This window comes from Mytilus californianus, unplaced genomic scaffold (genome assembly GCF_021869535.1).
Source record: "Mytilus californianus isolate M0D057914Y unplaced genomic scaffold, xbMytCali1.0.p SCAF_1, whole genome shotgun sequence".
NCBI lineage: Eukaryota > Metazoa > Mollusca > Bivalvia > Mytilida > Mytilidae > Mytilus > Mytilus californianus.
The window spans coordinates 70,545,468-70,565,208 of NW_026262581.1; the positions used below are offsets into that span (position 1 = coordinate 70,545,468).

Sequence of the window (19,741 nt, forward strand, 5' to 3'; positions counted from 1 at the left end):
AAGTGTGCAAACACAAAACATATAGACAAAATATACTTCTTTCCTGTCTTTTTCGTACTTGCAAGTTATTAGACAGTAAAAAGGCTATTTGGATCAAGCCTTGTGAAATTTGCATTTACGTTTTTGAATAGGTAAAATGTATAGTTTGGTGATCTTTTCTGCTAACTACTATATTTGTGAAAAACCCTTGGCAACAGAAACATATTCAGCTTTTTTTTTAATTGAACCAATTTACATAGTAATGGACGACTTCGTACATTTTATGATCGCAAATAAAATATGTATATAATATACTGTGCACTGTAGTTCGTATATATACTGAGACCCTTTGGCAACCCCACAGTTTAAATGTTTATAATAAGTACGTCGTGAGTTGTGGGCGTTACAGACGAACGTTCACCTAATCTGGCCCAGTCAATGGGATATTTTAGCGCGCCAATCAATGGTCTCGGCTACACTGTTTTGCACATGATTCTATCCCTTCTTAATAAGTCTATTTAAAGGTTTTGTTAGCTTCAGAGGTGAATACTGACATTTTTGTGCTTTATAAAGAATATTTCCATAAAAAATTGGATGTGAAATACCTGAACGTAAAGGAAGTCTGCATGTTGAGCTATATTTACGAATGATGTCCTTATACCGATGATAAAATTTAGTAAATGTTTTGACTAGTTTGTGATATCGAAAACCCTGGTGTAATAATTTTTCAGTAATACATAAATTTCTCTCGTTAAAATCTAAAACATTGTTACATACACGAGCAAATCGAACAAGTTGAGATATATAAACACCGTAAGATGGTGATAAGGGAACGTCACCATCTAAAAATGGATAATTTACAATAGGAAATGAAAAATCATCTCTTTTATCATATATTTTAGTATTAAGCTTTCCGTTAATGATATAGATATCACGATCGAGGAAAGGGCAGTGGTCATTGTTAGTATTAGCTTTATTTAAAGTAAGTTCAACAGGATAAATTTCTTTAGTATACATACTTAAGTCGTCATTATTGAGAGCCAAAATATCAAGTTTGAATTGTGGTGGCGTCACTTTTATCGTTCTAGAGTTATGCCCCTTTATAAATGGACAAATTGCTGAATTTTTCGTTTCCGTTCTTTAACTTTAGTTTGCCTCAACCACATGTATGAAACTTATACACAATGCTAATTACCACTAAACACAGATAAGTTCGAATTTTGGTGGCGTCATTTTTGCTGTTCTAGAGTTATGCCCCTCTACAAATGGAAAAATTGCAGAATTTTTCGTTTCCGTTCTCTTACTTTAGTTTGCCTCAACCAAATTTTATGAAACGTATACACAATGCTTATTACCACAAAACTCAGATCAAGTACAAATCTGGGTATTGTCACTTTTACAGTTCTTTAGTTATATCCCTTTATAACATTATATGCAAGCGGGGGGCATCATCTGTGTCCCATAGACACATTCCCCATTTATTTCTAACTATTGTAATATGCCAGAACACCGGAAACAATGTATTTTTTTTTTCTTCTTTGTTTATTTTTTTAGGAGAATTTAATATATTCTAAATATACATACATTGAGTAGTACTCATTTATTCATTACTTTATTACAGGGGCAGTGAAATAACTTTTATGAAGAGATTTAACATAAGACGGAGCCAGAAATAGTGACAAAACAAAGTGTAGCAGAAAACAAAAGGAATACTCTTGTGAATAAAAACCATGTTGGAATACAAAACTAGAAAAATTACTGTTTAAAATGAATTATCAATGCCTGCATACAGAGCTTGGATATTGCAACATAAACTGTAATGATATTATACAAATGGGATATTAAATGAATTATCATTCTAGATCTGATTTAGCAACATATAGATACAAACAAGTTTATTTTCAAACTTTGCTGGTTGTCTAGCTAATAATAAATTATGTTTAATCATACCTTTGTATTTACATTATTTAAGAACTAGAGGCTCTAAAGAGCCTGTGTCGCTCACCTTGGTCTATGTGCATATTAAGCAAAGGACACAGATGGATTCATGACAAAATTGTGTTTTGGTGATGGTTATGTGTTTGTAGATCTAACTTTACTGAACATTCTTGCTGCTTACAATTATCTCTATCTATAATGAACTTGGCCCAGTAGTTACAGTGGAAAATATTTTGTAAAAATTTACAAAAACTTACAAAATTTATGAAAATTGTAAAAAATTGACTATAAAGGGCAATAACTCCTTAAAGGGTCAATTGACAATTTTGGTCATGTTGACTTATTTGTAGATCTTACTTTGCTGTACATTATAGCTGTTTACAGTTTATCTCTATCTATAATAATATTCAAGATAATAACCAAAAGCTGCAAAATTTTCTTAAAATTTCCAATTCAGGGGCAGCAACCCAATAACGTGTTGCCTGATTGGTCTGAAAATTTCAGGGCAGATAGATCATGGTGGCCATCTTGGTTGGTTGGCGGGGTCATTGGACACATTTTTTAAACAAGATACCCTAATGATGATTGTGGACTAGTTTGGTTAAATTTGTCTTAGTAGTTTCAGAGGAGAAGATTTTTGTAAAAGATTACAAAAATTTACGAAAAATGGTTAAAAATTGACTATAAAGGGCAATAACTCCTTAAGGGGTCAACTGACCATTTTGGTCATATTGACTTATTTGTAGATCTTACTTTGCTGGACATTATTGCTGTTTACAGTTTATCTCTATCTATAATAATATGCAAGATAATAACCAAAAACGGCAAAATTTCCTTAAAATAACCAATTCAAGGACAGCAACCCAACAACGGGTTGTCTGATTCATCTGAAAATTTCAGGGCAGATAGATCTTGACCTGATTAACAATTTTACCCATGTCAGATTTGCTCTAAATGCTTTGGTTTCAGAGATATAAGCCAAAATCTACATTTTACCCCTATGTTCTATTTTTAGCCATGGCGGCCATCTTGTTTGGTTGGTCGGGTCACCGGACACATTTTTTAAACTAGATACCCCAATGATGATTGTGGCTAAGTTTGGTTTAATTTGGCCAAGTAGTTTCAGAGGAGAAGATTTTTGTAAAAGTTAACGACGACGGACGACGACGACGACGGACGACGACGGACGACGGACGCCAAGTGATGAGAAAAGCTCACTAGGCCCTTTTGGTCAGGTGAGCTAAAAATAGGTAACATGGATATGTTGATTGAATCATTCAAATATGGGTAAAATTCAGAAGTACAATTCCTGGAGAGAGATTGATTGGTTGTTGGTTACTGAAACGTTCATTGGCAAATATTTCATACATGTTCAGGAAGATGGAGAGAAGTGGCAAAATACAAAATTTTCGGGTAGTATGTCAGACACAACATGGTATAGTGGATCTGTAAAACGCAATAAGTGCAACATTTTAAAAAAGTAATACTTTCGCCATTTTGAACTGATGTAATAACCAAGAATTATTGCACTCTAAGGGAAAAGTTTGTTAACAGTTTTTATAACTACGTTGGCCCAACGTTTGTTCAACATCAGCAAGTGTTATTCCATCATTGAACCAACGTTGGGCCAATGTATTATATAAAACCTTACAACGTTGTGCCAACGTTTAGCCGTCACGTTGGGCCAACGTAGGGCCACTTTGCACTTATACATTGGGCCAACGTTTAAAAACAACGTTGGGCCAATGCATGTAGGTACGTTGGGCCAACATTGTGCCAACGTACCAATGTTGTCTGGGTTCTTTGTTTAAGTATATCAACATGAGGTGAAGGACTGCATGTTCAATGCATGATCATCTAATTACATTATCTGATTGGTCAGTTCTTGAGATCGGTAATTAATATCAAATTTCTACATGTGCTCGGACATGCGGTCATTCGCCTTTGTTTTGGGAGAGAGAAAAGATCGTTTTTGAATTTTATCTGAAAAGCTGACAAAAATACTGAAGAAAGGCAGTCATCGAAGAATCCACAGATTATAAGGTAAAAGCGAACCTTAACTATTATTCAATATATTTTTGATAGCTTAATTTTTAATTTATTAATTTTTATAATAGATTAGTTGCTTTTGAACCATGGTCCGGCGTGCCTTAATTTTTGGTAATTCTTTGATTCGTCATTTAGAAACATTTACTCATGAAAACTGTGATCGAGGTTGGTTAAATTTAGGTTTAGACGGAACCGATATCCAGGTGGAATATTTTGGTTTGGGGGAGGGACTCTTCGCCCCGGTAATAAATGTGTTCAAAAGCAACATTATATGCATATAATTGAAGAATATACGCCACATTCGGTTTTTCTTCAGGTTGAAGGCAACGATTTATCGTCTGAAAATGAGCCCGTAAAATTAGCAAGAGATATCAGCGTTTTTGCCGATTACATAATTAATTGCTATCATGTTAACCACGTGGTTATTGGTCAACTTCTCCCGAGGTATTCCGAAAGACCGGAAACCTATTATAACAACAAGGTTTACATTGTAAACAAAGAACTTAGTCATTTACTAAAACAAAGAGATAATGCGACTTTCTGGCATCATAGGGGGTGGTGGAAGAACACCCCAGATTTATTATTAAAAGATAAAGTTCATCTTAATGATGAAGGTATGGAAATATACGCTAGAAGTGTTCGTGCTGCTGTTGGTAGCCTTTCACGTACATGTAATGTCGAGCAAACTTGCGTTGCAAACTACCGTGTATGATTGTTATTACTTATTGTTCCTAATTGGAAGGACATACGAAGAAGAAGAAGCATACAATACAATTATTTAGTTATCTATGAATTATTTGCATATTATTACTCCATCACCTTAACGATTTTATAATTTAAAATATCTCTGAGTGGTTGTGCTTATATGCACATGGTTGTGACACTGGTGACATGAAAAATGTCTTATTTATATTTTATTATGGTTGGTTACATCATTTATATCAGAGTTATATAATATAAAATGTCTCTGTTTATATTTACTTATTGATTATTTATTCATAATCATGGTTTATATACTATTATATTAGTGTATTATTAGTTTATTTAATCAGAGAATAAATCACGTCTTTCCCTATAATGGTTGTGTCACAATAGGGATCGATTTTGGTACAATTGAAGTACTTTATACATATTGGTTGGAGTATTAATTAGCATATCATAATCAAACTTAATTTTAAACATGAGTATATTTTGCTTGATATATCATCATATCAACTATGTTTAATTTGCCGGACAAGCATTTTGGTTTAAAAATTTTACTTATATAGTATCATTCTTTAAATTCTGTGATAATACAGGATTTCTATTTTTATTTTTTGTTTTATGTATTTATAGCAAAATGCCAAAGCAGAAAAGCAGAACAAGAAGAAAGGCTGCTCCACAAAACCTGGTAGAGGATGTTCACGATTTAGTGGAGGAACAAAGTCAGGAGTTACCACCAATATACAGGCCACCAGTGCGGAGACGCAAGGCCAGACAAACAGCTCCTGAAAATCTGTCAGTTCGTGAAACAAATGCTAAACAGTCGTCTGTTCCAACCGCAAATGACATTGCTGATGCTTTGTTCCTGAAGTTTCAAAGTTCTGGCGTTCAACTTGTCAAAGACAATACAGCAGTTCCAATTAATGACTTAACTGGTATATTGTCGTCATCATCTATACAACCAGAAAATTCGTCAACTACTGACTCCCAGGGACCAATGTTAGCTGTCTTTCAACCACCAGTTTCCTCAGATCCTAATATCAACACTCCTTCTGATGGTGAGCTGCTAAACTCAAATGAAGAAAATCCATATGCATGTGAAATGTTAGTTATGTAAATTTTGCTCTATTGTTACCTTCTAATATTGATGATACATGTAATGAATCAACATTATTTGAAAATTTAAATATTACGATTTCAAATAGGAAACCTAACAAAGAGCTTTTGTCCTTTCACCAATGGACAAATGCTTTTGATATATTTATGTCTATATATCTTGAAAAGAATTTGAGGTCTGCTAAAGCATTGATAAAATATGGTTTTAATGTACGGTCATTATGCAAGTTCTTGGGTTTCCAAGCCGCTAAATTATATGACGAGAAATTTAGGAAGATAAGGAAAATTTTAGGGTTACGATGGGATGAAATAAATGATGAACTTTGGAGATCTGCAGCTTTATATGACAGACAATCTGAATTTTCAGGTCAAAATAAGAAATCATTTGCCAAAACCTCAAACTCAGGCCCAAATTCTTTTCATAGGAGGGCCCAGCATCAGCATCAATTCCCAAATGGCTATTGCTGGGCCTTCTGTAAATCAGGGGAATGCACATCAAAGTTTTGTAAACTTAAACACCAATGTGTACACTGCAGCAAGAAACACTGTACCCTTACATGTCCAGAGCAAAAAGGAAAACAAGCAAACTTTGTCAAAATTCCAACACCAATAAAGGTTGAAAATTTAAAACACTTTTTAGCAGGTTATGAAACACAGTTGAAAGATAAATTGATTCATGGTTTTTCTTTTGGATTTTCAATTAATTCTTGTTTTTCTACATCCCTAAATAAAGAGATTTTTCCTCCAAATCATAAAAGTGCAAGGGAAAATTATCATGTTGTGCAATCAAAACTGAATGAAGAGATTGAAGCAGGTAAAGTTAAGGGTCCTTTTACAAAGCCCCCTTTCCCTCTCTTTGTATGCTCCCCTTTGGGTTTAGTTCCAAAAAAGGAACCCAATTCTTATCGATTAATACATGATTTGTCGTATCCTAAGGGTGACTCTGTAAACTCTGGTATTTCCCCAGAATTTTCGGCTGTACAATACCAAAACATTGAAACAGTTATAGATTTAGTCCAATCTTATGGATCAAATTGTCTAATGTCCAAAACAGATATTGAGCATGCATTTCGCTTAATTCCAATTGATAAAAAAGATCATCATCTATTAGGTTTTCATTGGGACAAACAATTTTATTATGATGTCTCCCTCCCCATGGGGGCTTCGTCCTCGTGTCAGCTGTTTGAGTCTTTTTCTACAGCCCTCCACTGGATTTTAAATGCTAAATTTCAAATATATGGGGTATCACACCTGTTAGATGATTTTTCTTTGTCGGAAAAGCTGGCTCAAATGAATGCTATAGTGCATTACAAACTTTTCTTTGTCTTGCCGATAAATTGGGGGTACCCATCAAATCAGACAAAACACAACTCCCTACTACTTGCATTAGTATCTACGGTATTGAAATTGATTCTACTCAGATGGTAGCTCGTTTACCTATGGAAAAAATTGAAAAAAAATTTGCAATTATTGAGTAAATACAAACGTAAACGCAGTATCTCACTTAGAGAATTGCAATCCTTATTGGGTCTTTTAAATTTTGCATGCGGAGTTATCATACCTGGAATAGCCTTTTTACGTAGGCTTTTTGACCTGACTATATGCCATACATCTCCTCATTATAGAATCAATCTTAATTCTGATGCAAGATTAAATCTGAAGTTATGGTACAATTTTATTGAAAATTACAATCATGGTAAATCTTGTTTTTTATTTAAAGAATGGGTTTCATCAGATTTTTTAAAACTTTTTTCTGATGCTGCAGGTACATATGGTGGTTTTGCTGCAGTTTTTGGCAGCAAATGGTTTTCAGGTGAATGGCCACCGGAGTTAGTCGATTTACACATTACAGTGAGAGAACTTTTCCCGATTGTGTTAGCTATTGATATATGGTGCCCTCTATTGGCAAATCATAAAATACTGTTTTTAACAGATAATTCAGCTGTTGCTGAAATTATAAATAAAATATCATCTCGGGAAAAGAATATTATGAAATTGATTCGAAGATTAGTGATAGCTGCATTAAAGTACAATATCTATTTTAGAGCCAAACATATTCCTGGAAAAACAAACGTTATTTGTGACTTGTTGTCTCGTTTTTCATTTCAGGAAGCTCATCAGATTGCTCCTTGGTTAAGTCCAACTCCTGTGGCCATTCCACCTCAATTTTTGCATCTATGACTGATAAGCTTGTTAGTGCATCATTATCTGATGCTACTGTGTCATCATATAATAGAATGCTAAGTGTGTATTCAAATTTTTGTCAGAAATTTTTTCCAGGAGTTATTGTACTTCCATCTACTCATGTCATGGTTGCTCATTTTATTTCACATTTGTTTATTCAAAATTAGCAACCATCTACAATTGCGTCATACATATCAGCCATCAGTTTTATACATAAAATTAAGTTCTTACAGGATCCAACAGACACATTTTTTATTAAAAAAATGATAAAAGGTACAAAACAGTTGAGACATTCTGTTGATACACGGCTGCCAATAACCTGTGATATTCTTGTAAAATTAGTTAAGGCTTTACCAAAAGTAATAGTTGGCATTTATAATCAAGTTTTGTTAAAGGCTATGATGTCTACAGCTTATTTTTGTTTCTTACGTATTGGAGAAATTGCAGTTAAAGCTGAGTCTGAATTCTATAGAGTAATTCAAAGGGAAGATATAAAGTTTGAAAGAGTAAATGGTCATGTGAGCAATATGACAATTACTATGAAGTTCTACAAACATAGTAATCTGCAAAGTAAGACATTATCAATAGCTAGACGTCCTGAAAATTATCTATGTCCTGTTAAAGCTATTGAGGAATACCTAAGGTTACATAATCGTCCACTTAGCCCTTTATTTCGATTTAAATGTGGAAAACCTGTTTCAGGTTTTTATTTCAATTCTTCATTAAAAAGTTTGCTTAATTTCGTAGGTTTAGACACAAATTTTTATAAAGGTCACAGTTTCAGAATTGGAGCTGCGACATCTGCAGCTGCCAGAGGTGTGCCTTTAGCCTTGATCCAAAACATGGGTAGATGGAAGTCAAACGCTTTTCAACATTATATTCGACTTGATAATTTTCACACTTAGATTTAATATAATCACAGTCGCTTACTAAGTGCTTTGGTAGAGGTCAACATGGCTTGCTTTACCTTATTGTGATTCATTTTTTGTAAGGATTAACAAGACTGTTTTATACATGTTAGAATTATTTACTTTTGTAGAGGTCAACATGGTTTGCTCTGCAAATTTAAGTTTTTGCCATCAGTCATTTACTATATATGTAATGGTATTTATTTGGTTGATAGAGGTCAACATGGCTTGCTTTACCTTTCATTTACAAGTTTCATTATATTTAGTATATATTATTTTTTGTTTTGTTTATAATCTGTGTTAATATTTTTGTAGAGCATTAGCTGACAAAATAACATTTATTGTAAATAAAAGACTTTTTGGCTGGAATTTCCGATAATATTGATTTTATTAATGCCATGTGGGTAAGAAGGCATTTCTTTGTTTAAGTATATCAACATGAGGTCAAGGACTGCATGTTCAATGCATGATCATCTAATAACATTATCTGATTGGTCAGTTCTTGAGATCGGTAATTAATATCAAATTTCTACATGTGCTCGGACATGCGGTCATTCGCCTTTGTTTTGGGAGAGAGAAAAGATCGTTTTTGAATTTTATCTGAAAACCCTCCCATTTCCCTCCCTTTTAAGCGTTATTATATAGGACATTTATTTTTCTTTTAACATCAATTCAGGACAATATTCATTGTATTGTTTATATTCTTTGTATATATATATGTTGGTGAGTTAATTTTTTCAACTCACTTTTATTTTTTGTCATTTTTATGATGTTTATTATGTTAGGGTGTGGCACTTTTTCAACCCCACCTTTGCTTATTAAAGTCATTGTCATTTATGCAGTACTATTATAATTGTTAAGATGTAAGCTGCATTTTAAATTAATTTCTGAATAAATGACATTTTACTCAACTTGTGTTTTATTAACAGCAAACATAGCTCAGACTCTTTGATCTAGGTCATTTATACAAGGTTTTCTCGTTGTTATCTGTGTCTAGGAACATTAGCTGACAAAAAAAGAAAGTTCTACTTTAGAGGGAGAAATACGCATGAAAGAATGCACAAAAGCCTTATATAAGATGAAATTAAAAAGTTCATCAGGGTCAGATGGTCTCAGTGTTGAATTTTATCAAACCTTTTGGGGTGAGCTCAAAGAATTTGCAGTATACACATTTAATAAATATTATGAACAAGGGGAACTAACTGAAACACAAAAACTGGGGATTATCTCCCTTATTCACAAAACTGATTGCAGATACCCTTGCACAAAGAATTAAAAATATTCTACCAAAAATCATCAGTGCTGACCGAAATGGTTATATTGCAAATCGCTATATTGGATATAATGTAAGACAAATTCAGGATATCATAGACTATGCTGAATCATTCAAAATAGAAGGAGCCTTGTTATTTTTAGACTTCTCAAAAGCGTTTGATACACTTGAATGGGAATTTATGCACTCAGAATTACAAAAATTTGGCTTTCAAAAATCAATTTTGAAATGGATTAAAACTATCTACAATGATGTTAAATACTCCGTTACACATAATGGTTCGATATCAGAACCCATATTTATTTTTAGAGGAATCCGACAAGAATGTCCTTGCAGCGCTCTAATTTTTGTAATAGCTGTAAAAATATTGGCCTGTAAAATCAGACAAAATTCTAATATTAAAGGGTTTGAAATAAAAAAATTCATGGAAAATCACTTAGTCTCAAAATATCACAATAAGCACAACCTTATTTCTAAAAAATATATTTTGGTTTGAACAAAAAAGAGTTTCAAAAGTTGCATTTTGATAAAAAGTTCCAAAAATCAGAAAAAAATATTGGTAAAACTATTAGACGAGTGACATTAACCATAAAATTTTATTTTTAATGCACCCACCTAACATACGGCTAAATCATATACCATTCGAAAGCACATCATCTGCACTACCTTTTTTGCCCGGTCGTCAAAAATTCGTATGGTGCAGTTTCTGTCAAATCACAACGAAAGGTCAAGACGGACAACTTCTAATTTTACAAGAAGTCAGCATTTTTTTGCATATTCTGTCTTCTGAATAATGATATTTTGTATGGACATATGGAAATCTGTTAGAACAGATGTTAATAGTAACTTATCAAAAGCACTTTGAAATATTAATGTCGGATTTAAAACCAAATAACACATTTTATTTAGTGCTAAGGATGTTTTTGACATCATTAAATTACTGCAATTACGCTTCTTGTTAATTAAACAGCCAATCAAAACAACCATGCAGTTGCCCAAAATACCGCCATCTGCAAGAAAATAGCTTTTTTAGCTGTTCTTTGTTAAAACAATTTGTGTGTAGTCGATATTAATATGTTGAAAAACACAAATTTTAAAAGTGCAAAAATGTTAAAGGATAGAATACACAGAAAATTCGTGCATTTAGGGAAAAGTTTGGGAGCGAAACTTTGATAATTCAATATTTCAATATTTGTATGTTTTCTTGGTTGGTTATACTGCATCTTGCCTTGAATGAGGAAGTGAAAACTATTATAAGCTAGCCACTGAAATGTTCTTCATGCCTGGCCAATATATTTAATCCTATCCAACTACGTAATTTCTTGTAAATAAATTGAGACCCTCGCAATTATATTTACTTACATTAATTTTTGAATTGGGAAATCTAGCAATTCGCAATAACAATACATACATTTCCATTTATCAAATTTACTCCCTGTATAGTTTACATATAAATACATTTTAATATAAAGATGATTGATTGATTGTTGGTGTTTGACGCAATTTTCGGTTTAGCACTTTTGGCTTCTAAAGTATTTTGCGGCGATCAGTTTTAAATGGTTTAGGCCAATGAAATGCCCAAGGAACCACCGACCTTCGGAAGGAAAACTGGCAATCCCCATCAACAATACATTAGTTATAGCTATTAGTATCAAGGACGAAGTTACTGTGTAGGTGTCACAACACAAATATACCAATCAGCATTGATCACCTTTTGTAAAAGTAGGCAACCTCTAACCAAACACAGCAGTGTTTATATTGATGTTTACTTCAGCTAAATGTTACAAGTAAAGTTTCTTAATAGAAACAAATATATAAATGCATTTGAACCAGTTTTATTTCAAATTTAATTGGCCATGATTTTGCATTAAAATTTCAATGTAGATTTGCCACATCATATTTTCATTTTAGGCATTTAAAAAAAAGAGCACGATCTACTATTTTAGTAGATCATCTATTAAGCATTGGTTGATCATTGGCATATTAAAGATAGTACATGTATATTAAGAATACATATGGTTAAAATGAAGTTATTTTATTCTAAAATATCTATACAATTGTGAGAAATGAAAAAATTGTGGTTGAATTTATCCAGTTTTTTTAATTGGTTGTATGTCATCTGATTTTAAATTATGTTCGTGGGTATTTATTGTGCACTGAGCCCTCTGTTATTGATCTGACAGCGACTTTTGCAATTTTTCTCAATTTATTTTCATATTTTTCGGTTCAAGTTTCTAATGGTGCGAAGATCTCACAACAATAATAAGTGATATAAGTTGACATGAAAAAAACCGTACAAAATGTTATGTTTAAGTGTTAAAAACATGGGTTAAAACAATCTGACTAAAATTAAGATCAATCACGACTCGCCTGCTCATATATCGCATGAGAATGACGAAATCAGAGAACTAAATTTAAATAAGATTAGGGTTAACTTAATGAGATAGCTTGAAATCAGGTATGTTCTGGTAAATTTAAAGCGATTACTGTTTTTAGCGCTATTTGAATACGTTTATTATCAAACAAATCCCTTCACGTATAACCTCCATATGTGCACTTTGAGCTTCCATAATTCTGCCAAGCAATTTCGAAGGAATATTGCTCATTACAATGTTGAGACTAACATATGGATATGCGAATGGAAAGAACAAAAGAAAAAAAGATGTAAGGACAAGATGATTCCTACATTTCCGCTATATCATATAAAGATAGATAGAGATGGAGAGAGAACTACGAAGTCTATCACAACTGTTTTCCAATCGTTTGATGTGTTTCGGCTTTTGGTTTTGATATGTGATAAGAGACTTTCTGTTTTGAAATTTCACTTGGAGTTCAGTAAATTATGTTGTTTTACTAACTTATTTTTTGCATCAATATCTGAGTTTTAAGTTCTGTTGTCTTTTTTCGCTCAGCTCTGAAATTTATGGTTTTCTTTTCTCTGATTAAAAGAAGTGATAAAATAATATGGAGGCAGTCTCAAACCATGGTCGAAGAAAAACAGATGACAGCATGACCATGGCGAAAAAGTAAGACAGACAAACAGATCTTTTTAAAACACTATACCTAATTGTGCGAACAATACATAAACCAGTATGGTGATTACAGTTGTTCATGAAGGTTATTCAATCTTAATTAATCTGAATTATTAATTTTCAGTCATATTTGATAAAACAACTAACACAGTATATTATAACGGGTTAACATTAAAAGGAATTCGCCGGAAAAGCGCATGGTACAGACAGTTTTCTTTCGAATATTGAACGAGCATAATCTTCGTAACATGTCTTTCCACATCGGGAAACTAATTTTTTACCAAATATACTTCTTTTGTTCCTTAAAGTTCTTCCATAACATTTTTTTAAATATGGTTGATCATTATCTGCAATATTATCTAGCAAAAAAAAAAGCTAAATGATCCCCATTTGCAGATTGTGTTTTTTGGGGCAACTACAAAAGCTTAATTAGAAGGCTGCATCTGGACCTACATCATATTAATTGCAGCTTAAAATGATGAAAAAATTTTCTCGGTCCATAAACAATAAATCTATTCTATTTTTGACATATAAATATTCAAATTTCAGAAAACATTTAGATGTTATTGCAATTTTATCATTTTTGGAAGTTTTTTCAAGAAATGCAGTTTTTTGTTAATATAGTGCAATCAACATTTAAGTTTGCACTTGATTTGAAATCATGGTAATTTGTTTTATAAGGTTTAGATCAATTTTAGGGACTAAAATGCCATACAAGTACCTGAAAATGGCATTTTATGTAAATATAGCAAACATTTGGAATGCTCAGTTTAGACCGTTGACCTTGATTTAACGAAAATTGCACCGTACGAATTATTTTCGACCGGGCAAAAATGAAAGTACAGGTAATAAGTTTTCGAATGATATATAATATAGCCGTATGTTAGGTGGGTGCATTAAAGTCGTTAACTAAGCGTCTTTTTGAAAATGGTCACTCGCCTATATCACTATCCCAAACTTGACATATTTAGCAACAGTATCCAATAAAGATAAGGATCATTTAACGCAATTTAATAAAATTATTTTTGATTTCATTTGGAACAATCGAACTGGAAAAGTGTAAAGAACTGTATTATGTACCCCAATGTTACAAGGTGGTCTAAATATGACAGACATTGTAAAATAAATTGAAGCAATTCAAATAGGATGGGTTAAAAGATGAAAATCTCCCGAAACCTCTAAATGGAAAGTTATACCAAGATTCTTCTTTGATAACTTTGGAAAAAATTTTTCTAATTTCTAATATGAACATATAATCTGAATTCAGTATCTAACATAAATAAGTACAAAATACCAGACTCCTACTTAGAAATAATCAAAACATGGATAAAATATGCAAAAGAGAAAACTGCAACACCTGGGAATAACTATATAAAAGATAAGGGTAAAAGCCCTTGTTTTTAAAAATTGGATTGATAGTAAAAAAATTCATATAAATGACATACTAGATACCAATGGGAAAATATCAGAAAAGGTAGTACATGAAAAACTAAAAAAAAATTAAAAATTGGTAACTAATTGGATTGCTGAAATGCTAAAACTTACAAATGCTATTCCAATGAAATGGAAAACAATGACTGAGCATGAGAATTCAGTTAAAACTGAAGTTTTAACCAAGCTGAACATCAAAATAAATAGTCGTCCGGAACTTTTATCAAATAATATGGAAACAAAAAATATTTATAAATTTATTTAAGTGCAGGGTAAAGAGACACCACTAGGATTCTTATAATGGAATCGTCTATTAAAAATTGGTAACTAAAATAATAAAACAGAAAGCATTTTAAAATTCACTAATTTTTTCTGAAAGATAATACACTAAAAATATTCAGATGGAAACTTGTGCACTATATCTTACCTTGTAAAGTCTTATTGAAGCAATGGAAAATAAGTACAAGCTCAAACTGCCATACATGTAATATTACAGAAGATTACAAACACATGTTTCTAAGATGTAAAACATTAAAGGTATTTTGTGAAAAAAATAAAAGATATTTTAGGAAAAATTAAAAATAAAATAGGAATTCATATTCTAAGCTTATCAAATTTAGCATGGGGATATACAATTCAACAGGAAAAGAATACTATGAAGTAAATTACTTATTCACAATAATCACATACGAATTTATAAGGCATACTACATTTCTGAACAAAGATCAAAACCTGTCAATACTTTTTGCATTTTCAAATCAAAATTTAAGAAATTTTCGAAATGGAGTGTAAATGGCGGGATAAACTTAATATTCTTTGCAGTGTTGCAAAAATTTTTTAAGTGCTTCGTAACTAGATTTAAGGTACATTTATGTTTGTTTTTTGATGTTATAGATTTATGTAATATTATTATCACTTTGACAATTATAGAATAGAACCATATAATTATATGGTATAAGTGTATTAGCTAACATTTGTGTATATAGATATATATACATGTTAACTTATGCATTGCATGGTAGAGTGTATGCGTAAATTGTTTTGTATGTGAATATAGTCATGATGGTAGATGTACAAAACAAGTAGAAATTAACATGTAATGTATAAAAAGAGTTTTCTCCCTTTACGCAATAAAAATCACTGATTTCGTGCATATTGACAATGGGTCACGATGTTTGTAATATTGTCCAAATGAAATTAGCAAAGGACAGAAAGCGGTTTTCTAAATTATCAATATATCTTCTTATTTTCAATTTTGAAGAAATCAAACATGTTGAAATATCCACTTTCGTTTCATTGGACATAATTTATAATAATATCAAAGATTGAAGATATTTCAAATAGATATATATATACACACAGAAGAACATTATATATTAAGTCATCTTAATCATAGTGGCACACTAATTATGATTGAAACTTACCTTGATAGAATATGAAAGACAAAATTTTAAATCCATCGGAAAGTCACACGTGTTGTAGGGTTTATAAATAAATCACTGTAAATAACAAACCGTACAATGATGAATATATAATTTCGTCAAGTCAATCCCCTGGTTTATTTGACGATTAACACACAGGGATAAACCTATATATAATGGTGGTACTATATAGGGCAGTTGTTAACAACTAAATACTAGTGCAATAAAGAATTTGTTAATGTTGAAAAAAAAAACAAGCGTAAAACAGTACTCAAGTCAAATAGATATAATAGCGAAAATGATTATAGCGGATCAGGCGCGGCTCCCAGTCCGAGTTCCCAATGAATTGAGGATAGTATGATACAAACTCGTGGAAATTGTTTTTTCTTATCAACTATCGAATTAAAGCACAAGACACAGGGCTTTACCAGGCACAACATTTTCTAATTTCGGGGTACTGAATATCGTCAATTAAATGAATGAATGAATATGTATTTGCAAGAGCAGACATGACATGCTATGACAATACATTATATATACACAATATGACAAAACCCTAATAGCAGAGAACAAAACAATAATAATAAACCTAACCAATAATGTCCGATCTAACTTTCCATGCATTGAGCTTAGTTGTAAGTGATCTGGAAGTAGCTTTCAACAAATAAGATAATTAAAAGTATTCGGCCATGAACAATAATAACGTGCCAAAAAATATTTCTGATTGTTTTATATTCTGGACATACCAATACAAAATGAAATTCGTTCTCAACACATTACATGCTGTTCCATACACATAAACGCAGTTCTCTTGGTATATCATAGATACTACCAACTTAAACATTTAGTTTCAAATTACCACTTCGTAGTTTTGAACAAAAGGTAACATTATTAATGTAGCTTACATAATTCTGAAGACGAAATTTAATCTTACATTTCTATATACACTTAATTTCTCACAATCATATACATCTGCTGACCATTTATGCAGATATTTGTTTTTGATATGTGTCTTTATAACATCAAACGATATATCAATACTATTCTGGTCAATCCAAATATAGTTCATTCCAAGGCTAAATAACAAATCACGCACATTAGATGCTAAATTCATTTTACCTTGACTTGCATCGTCATATAAAATTTCATATACATCATATACAAAAGCTAGTTTATATATAACAATACGTAACCAATATTTTGATATTCACTGTTTTCTGAAAACAAACATAGTTAGTTTTCTCAATTGAAATGTTTCCTATTTTTCATGTCGGGGCCTTTTATAGCCGACTATATGGTATGGGTTTGTTTCATTGTTGAAGGCCCTACGGTTTCCTATAGTTGGTTACATCACCTTTATTTGAACTTTGGTGGATAGTTGTCTCATTTGCAATCATATTTCATCTCATTAGTTTTATATAGGTAAATGACAAAACACGCCACAAAGAAAACTAATAGGAGCTCTTTTACCTAATTTTAAAACAAACCTACAAAAAGGGTTCTAAATGATCTCTACGTCGTTGGCGCGGTGAAAACCCAATATTTCTGAAGAATTGTTCCGCACCGATCCAACCATACTGTCGTAAAGAAGACACTTTTGATATGTAGATATTATTCAGACAGTTTAATAGTGATGAGATAGCTCTTGGTCCTTGTTGTGACAGTCGTTTGTGTGTGTTAGAATTTCCCAGTAAAGTGTAGCAACAATCCAAGGTAAACGTACAAATTTACGATTTGAAGTGCTTAGTTATTATATACGAAACAATTTTTTACAGGTTGCCATCCATTTCTGAACATTACTACTTTACTTCTATCAGTGTTAACTTCTATGTGCAATAACGGTCAACCTCGTGATGGCGTCTGTAAAACTTACGAAGGGATGATTTCAACTTCACCACATGGAACTCTTTGTTTAATAGCTTCCTTGTGACAGCATCCCTCTATCAAGGAAATCATGATAGGAAATACAAGCCCTGGATTATTGTATCAACTGGGAGATATATACTACGTATGCAGGCGCTGCTGAACTGTTGCTACATAGAAATGGAAAGTTCACAATTGGGAAGCTGAAATCATCTCTTATGTCGTAAAGTATTGTTTTTTAACCGACCCTCATTGTCAATTTCTAGATGTAAGTCATTATAATCATCTCTTATGTCGTAAAGTATTGTTTTTAACCGACCCTCATTGTCAATTTCTAGATGTAAGTCATTATATGAGGCAGACTTAACTGTATTTGTTGTATCCTTTATGTCAAGTTCGATTGGATAGATGCATTTAACATAGTCACCAAATTTTGAATTATTTAGTGAGAGAACATCATCTATATAGCGGAAAATAAAGTTAAACGATAGGTCGATAGTTATTTGGGTCTGTCAAATCTCCACTCTTAGAGACAGCAACAACAATACCATTTGCCCAGGTATCTGGAAAAATTTCAATTTCAAAAGTATATTTGAATAGTTTCTTTACAATTGGAGCAAACAATATTGGATTTGCAGAAAACATTTCGCTGATAATTTTGTCTTTTCTTGCACTTTTGCCCTATTTTAATTTTGTTATCGATTTCACAAGTTCATCTTCAGTAATTTCAGAGTCTAAAACAGTTATACCTATATTTTCAAAATGGTCATTATTTTTCAAGTCATTACAAAGATTGGGTGGATTTTTGCCACACATTCTTTCGAAATATTTTAAAATAACATCATTTTATACTGTGCATCGTATTCTATTCGTAGGCCTGATATTCATGTAGTTGTAGCAGATTCAAGTTAAAAATACGTTTATAGTATTAGTACGTAATCGTTCACGCTTCCCCCTATACTTGTACAAAAAGTACACTTTCCATCTAAATCGTCTCCAAGTCTACGATTAGAGACAGTCAGTCCATTATTAGAGCAAAGTTGTATAAGCTTACGGACAAATGAATTCACAGATTTGTTCATGGAAAGTTTATCAGGAATATTGGGGTTTTCGACGTGCTCAACGCTCTCGAAATATTTATCTAAATTATCATCAAACAAAACATCACCAAGTTCACCTATTCGACTACTCAGATCCCAATTTACAAATACTGATCCCCTCTCATTATATTCAAGAACAACGTATTCAATAATTTATGAGCATCGTTGTCACAAATCTGATAACACTTAGATTTTTCGTGTGGAATTAAGGAAAAACATCGGATGTTCTTAAACCCTGCTAACTGCCATTGGCGATTGCCAAATAAATTGATCACCAGTACAAAATGGATCTTAATATTAATTTGATACCAAACAGAAAACAATAAACTTGTGGAAAAGATGATTTACCATTAACATAAGGTGCAAAAATTTTATACACCATATCTGGATTTCGACAACTAATGTCTCTTCTGTGATGTTAGGGATCGAAACGGTATTTGGAAGGCCATATAATGACGCATTTGACTAACAGGTCGAACAACGGATGTTCTTAAAGCCTGCTGACTGCCATTGGCGATTGTCAAAAAAAAAGGATCACCGATGTAATAAATGGATCTTAATTATAAATTTAAAACTAAACAGAAAACAATGAACTTGCGGAAAAGATGGTATACCGCAAACAAAAGGTGCAAAGGCTTTTGTACACCATATCCGGATTTCGACAATTAATGTCTCTTCAGTGATTTTAGGAATCGAAACAGTATATGGAAAGCCATACAATTTACCTCAATTTAGGATAGACTCT

At 32.2% G+C, this 19,741-nt stretch overlaps 1 protein-coding gene across 2 annotated transcripts; it reads left to right on the top strand.

The window, feature by feature from the left end:
- The first annotated feature begins 4,524 nt into the window (after positions 1-4,524).
- LOC127723364 (uncharacterized) lies at positions 4,525-8,228 on the top strand. 2 transcript variants are annotated; one of them, XM_052229946.1, is made up of 3 exons: positions 4,525-4,580; positions 5,302-5,726; positions 7,894-8,228. In XM_052229946.1, exons 2-3 carry the CDS (start codon positions 5,306-5,308, stop codon positions 8,133-8,135), a joined length of 663 nt encoding a protein of 220 aa, XP_052085906.1. In that variant the 5' UTR covers positions 4,525-4,580; positions 5,302-5,305; the 3' UTR covers positions 8,136-8,228. The 2 variants fall into 2 exon arrangements, with proteins under 2 accessions (XP_052085906.1, XP_052085905.1); XM_052229945.1 differs by lacking the exon at positions 4,525-4,580 and having other exon boundaries at positions 5,119-5,726.
- The last annotated feature ends 11,513 nt before the right edge of the window (positions 8,229-19,741 follow it).

Coding starts and splice junctions, on each gene's coding strand:
- LOC127723364 (XM_052229946.1), top strand. CDS start 5,306: ATGCCAAAGCAGAAAAGCAGAACAAGAAGAAAGGCTGCTCCACAAAAC. Junction 5,727..7,893: donor TATCAACACTCCTTCTGATG/GTGAGCTGCTAA, acceptor TTTTCATTTCAG/GAAGCTCATCAGATTGCTCC.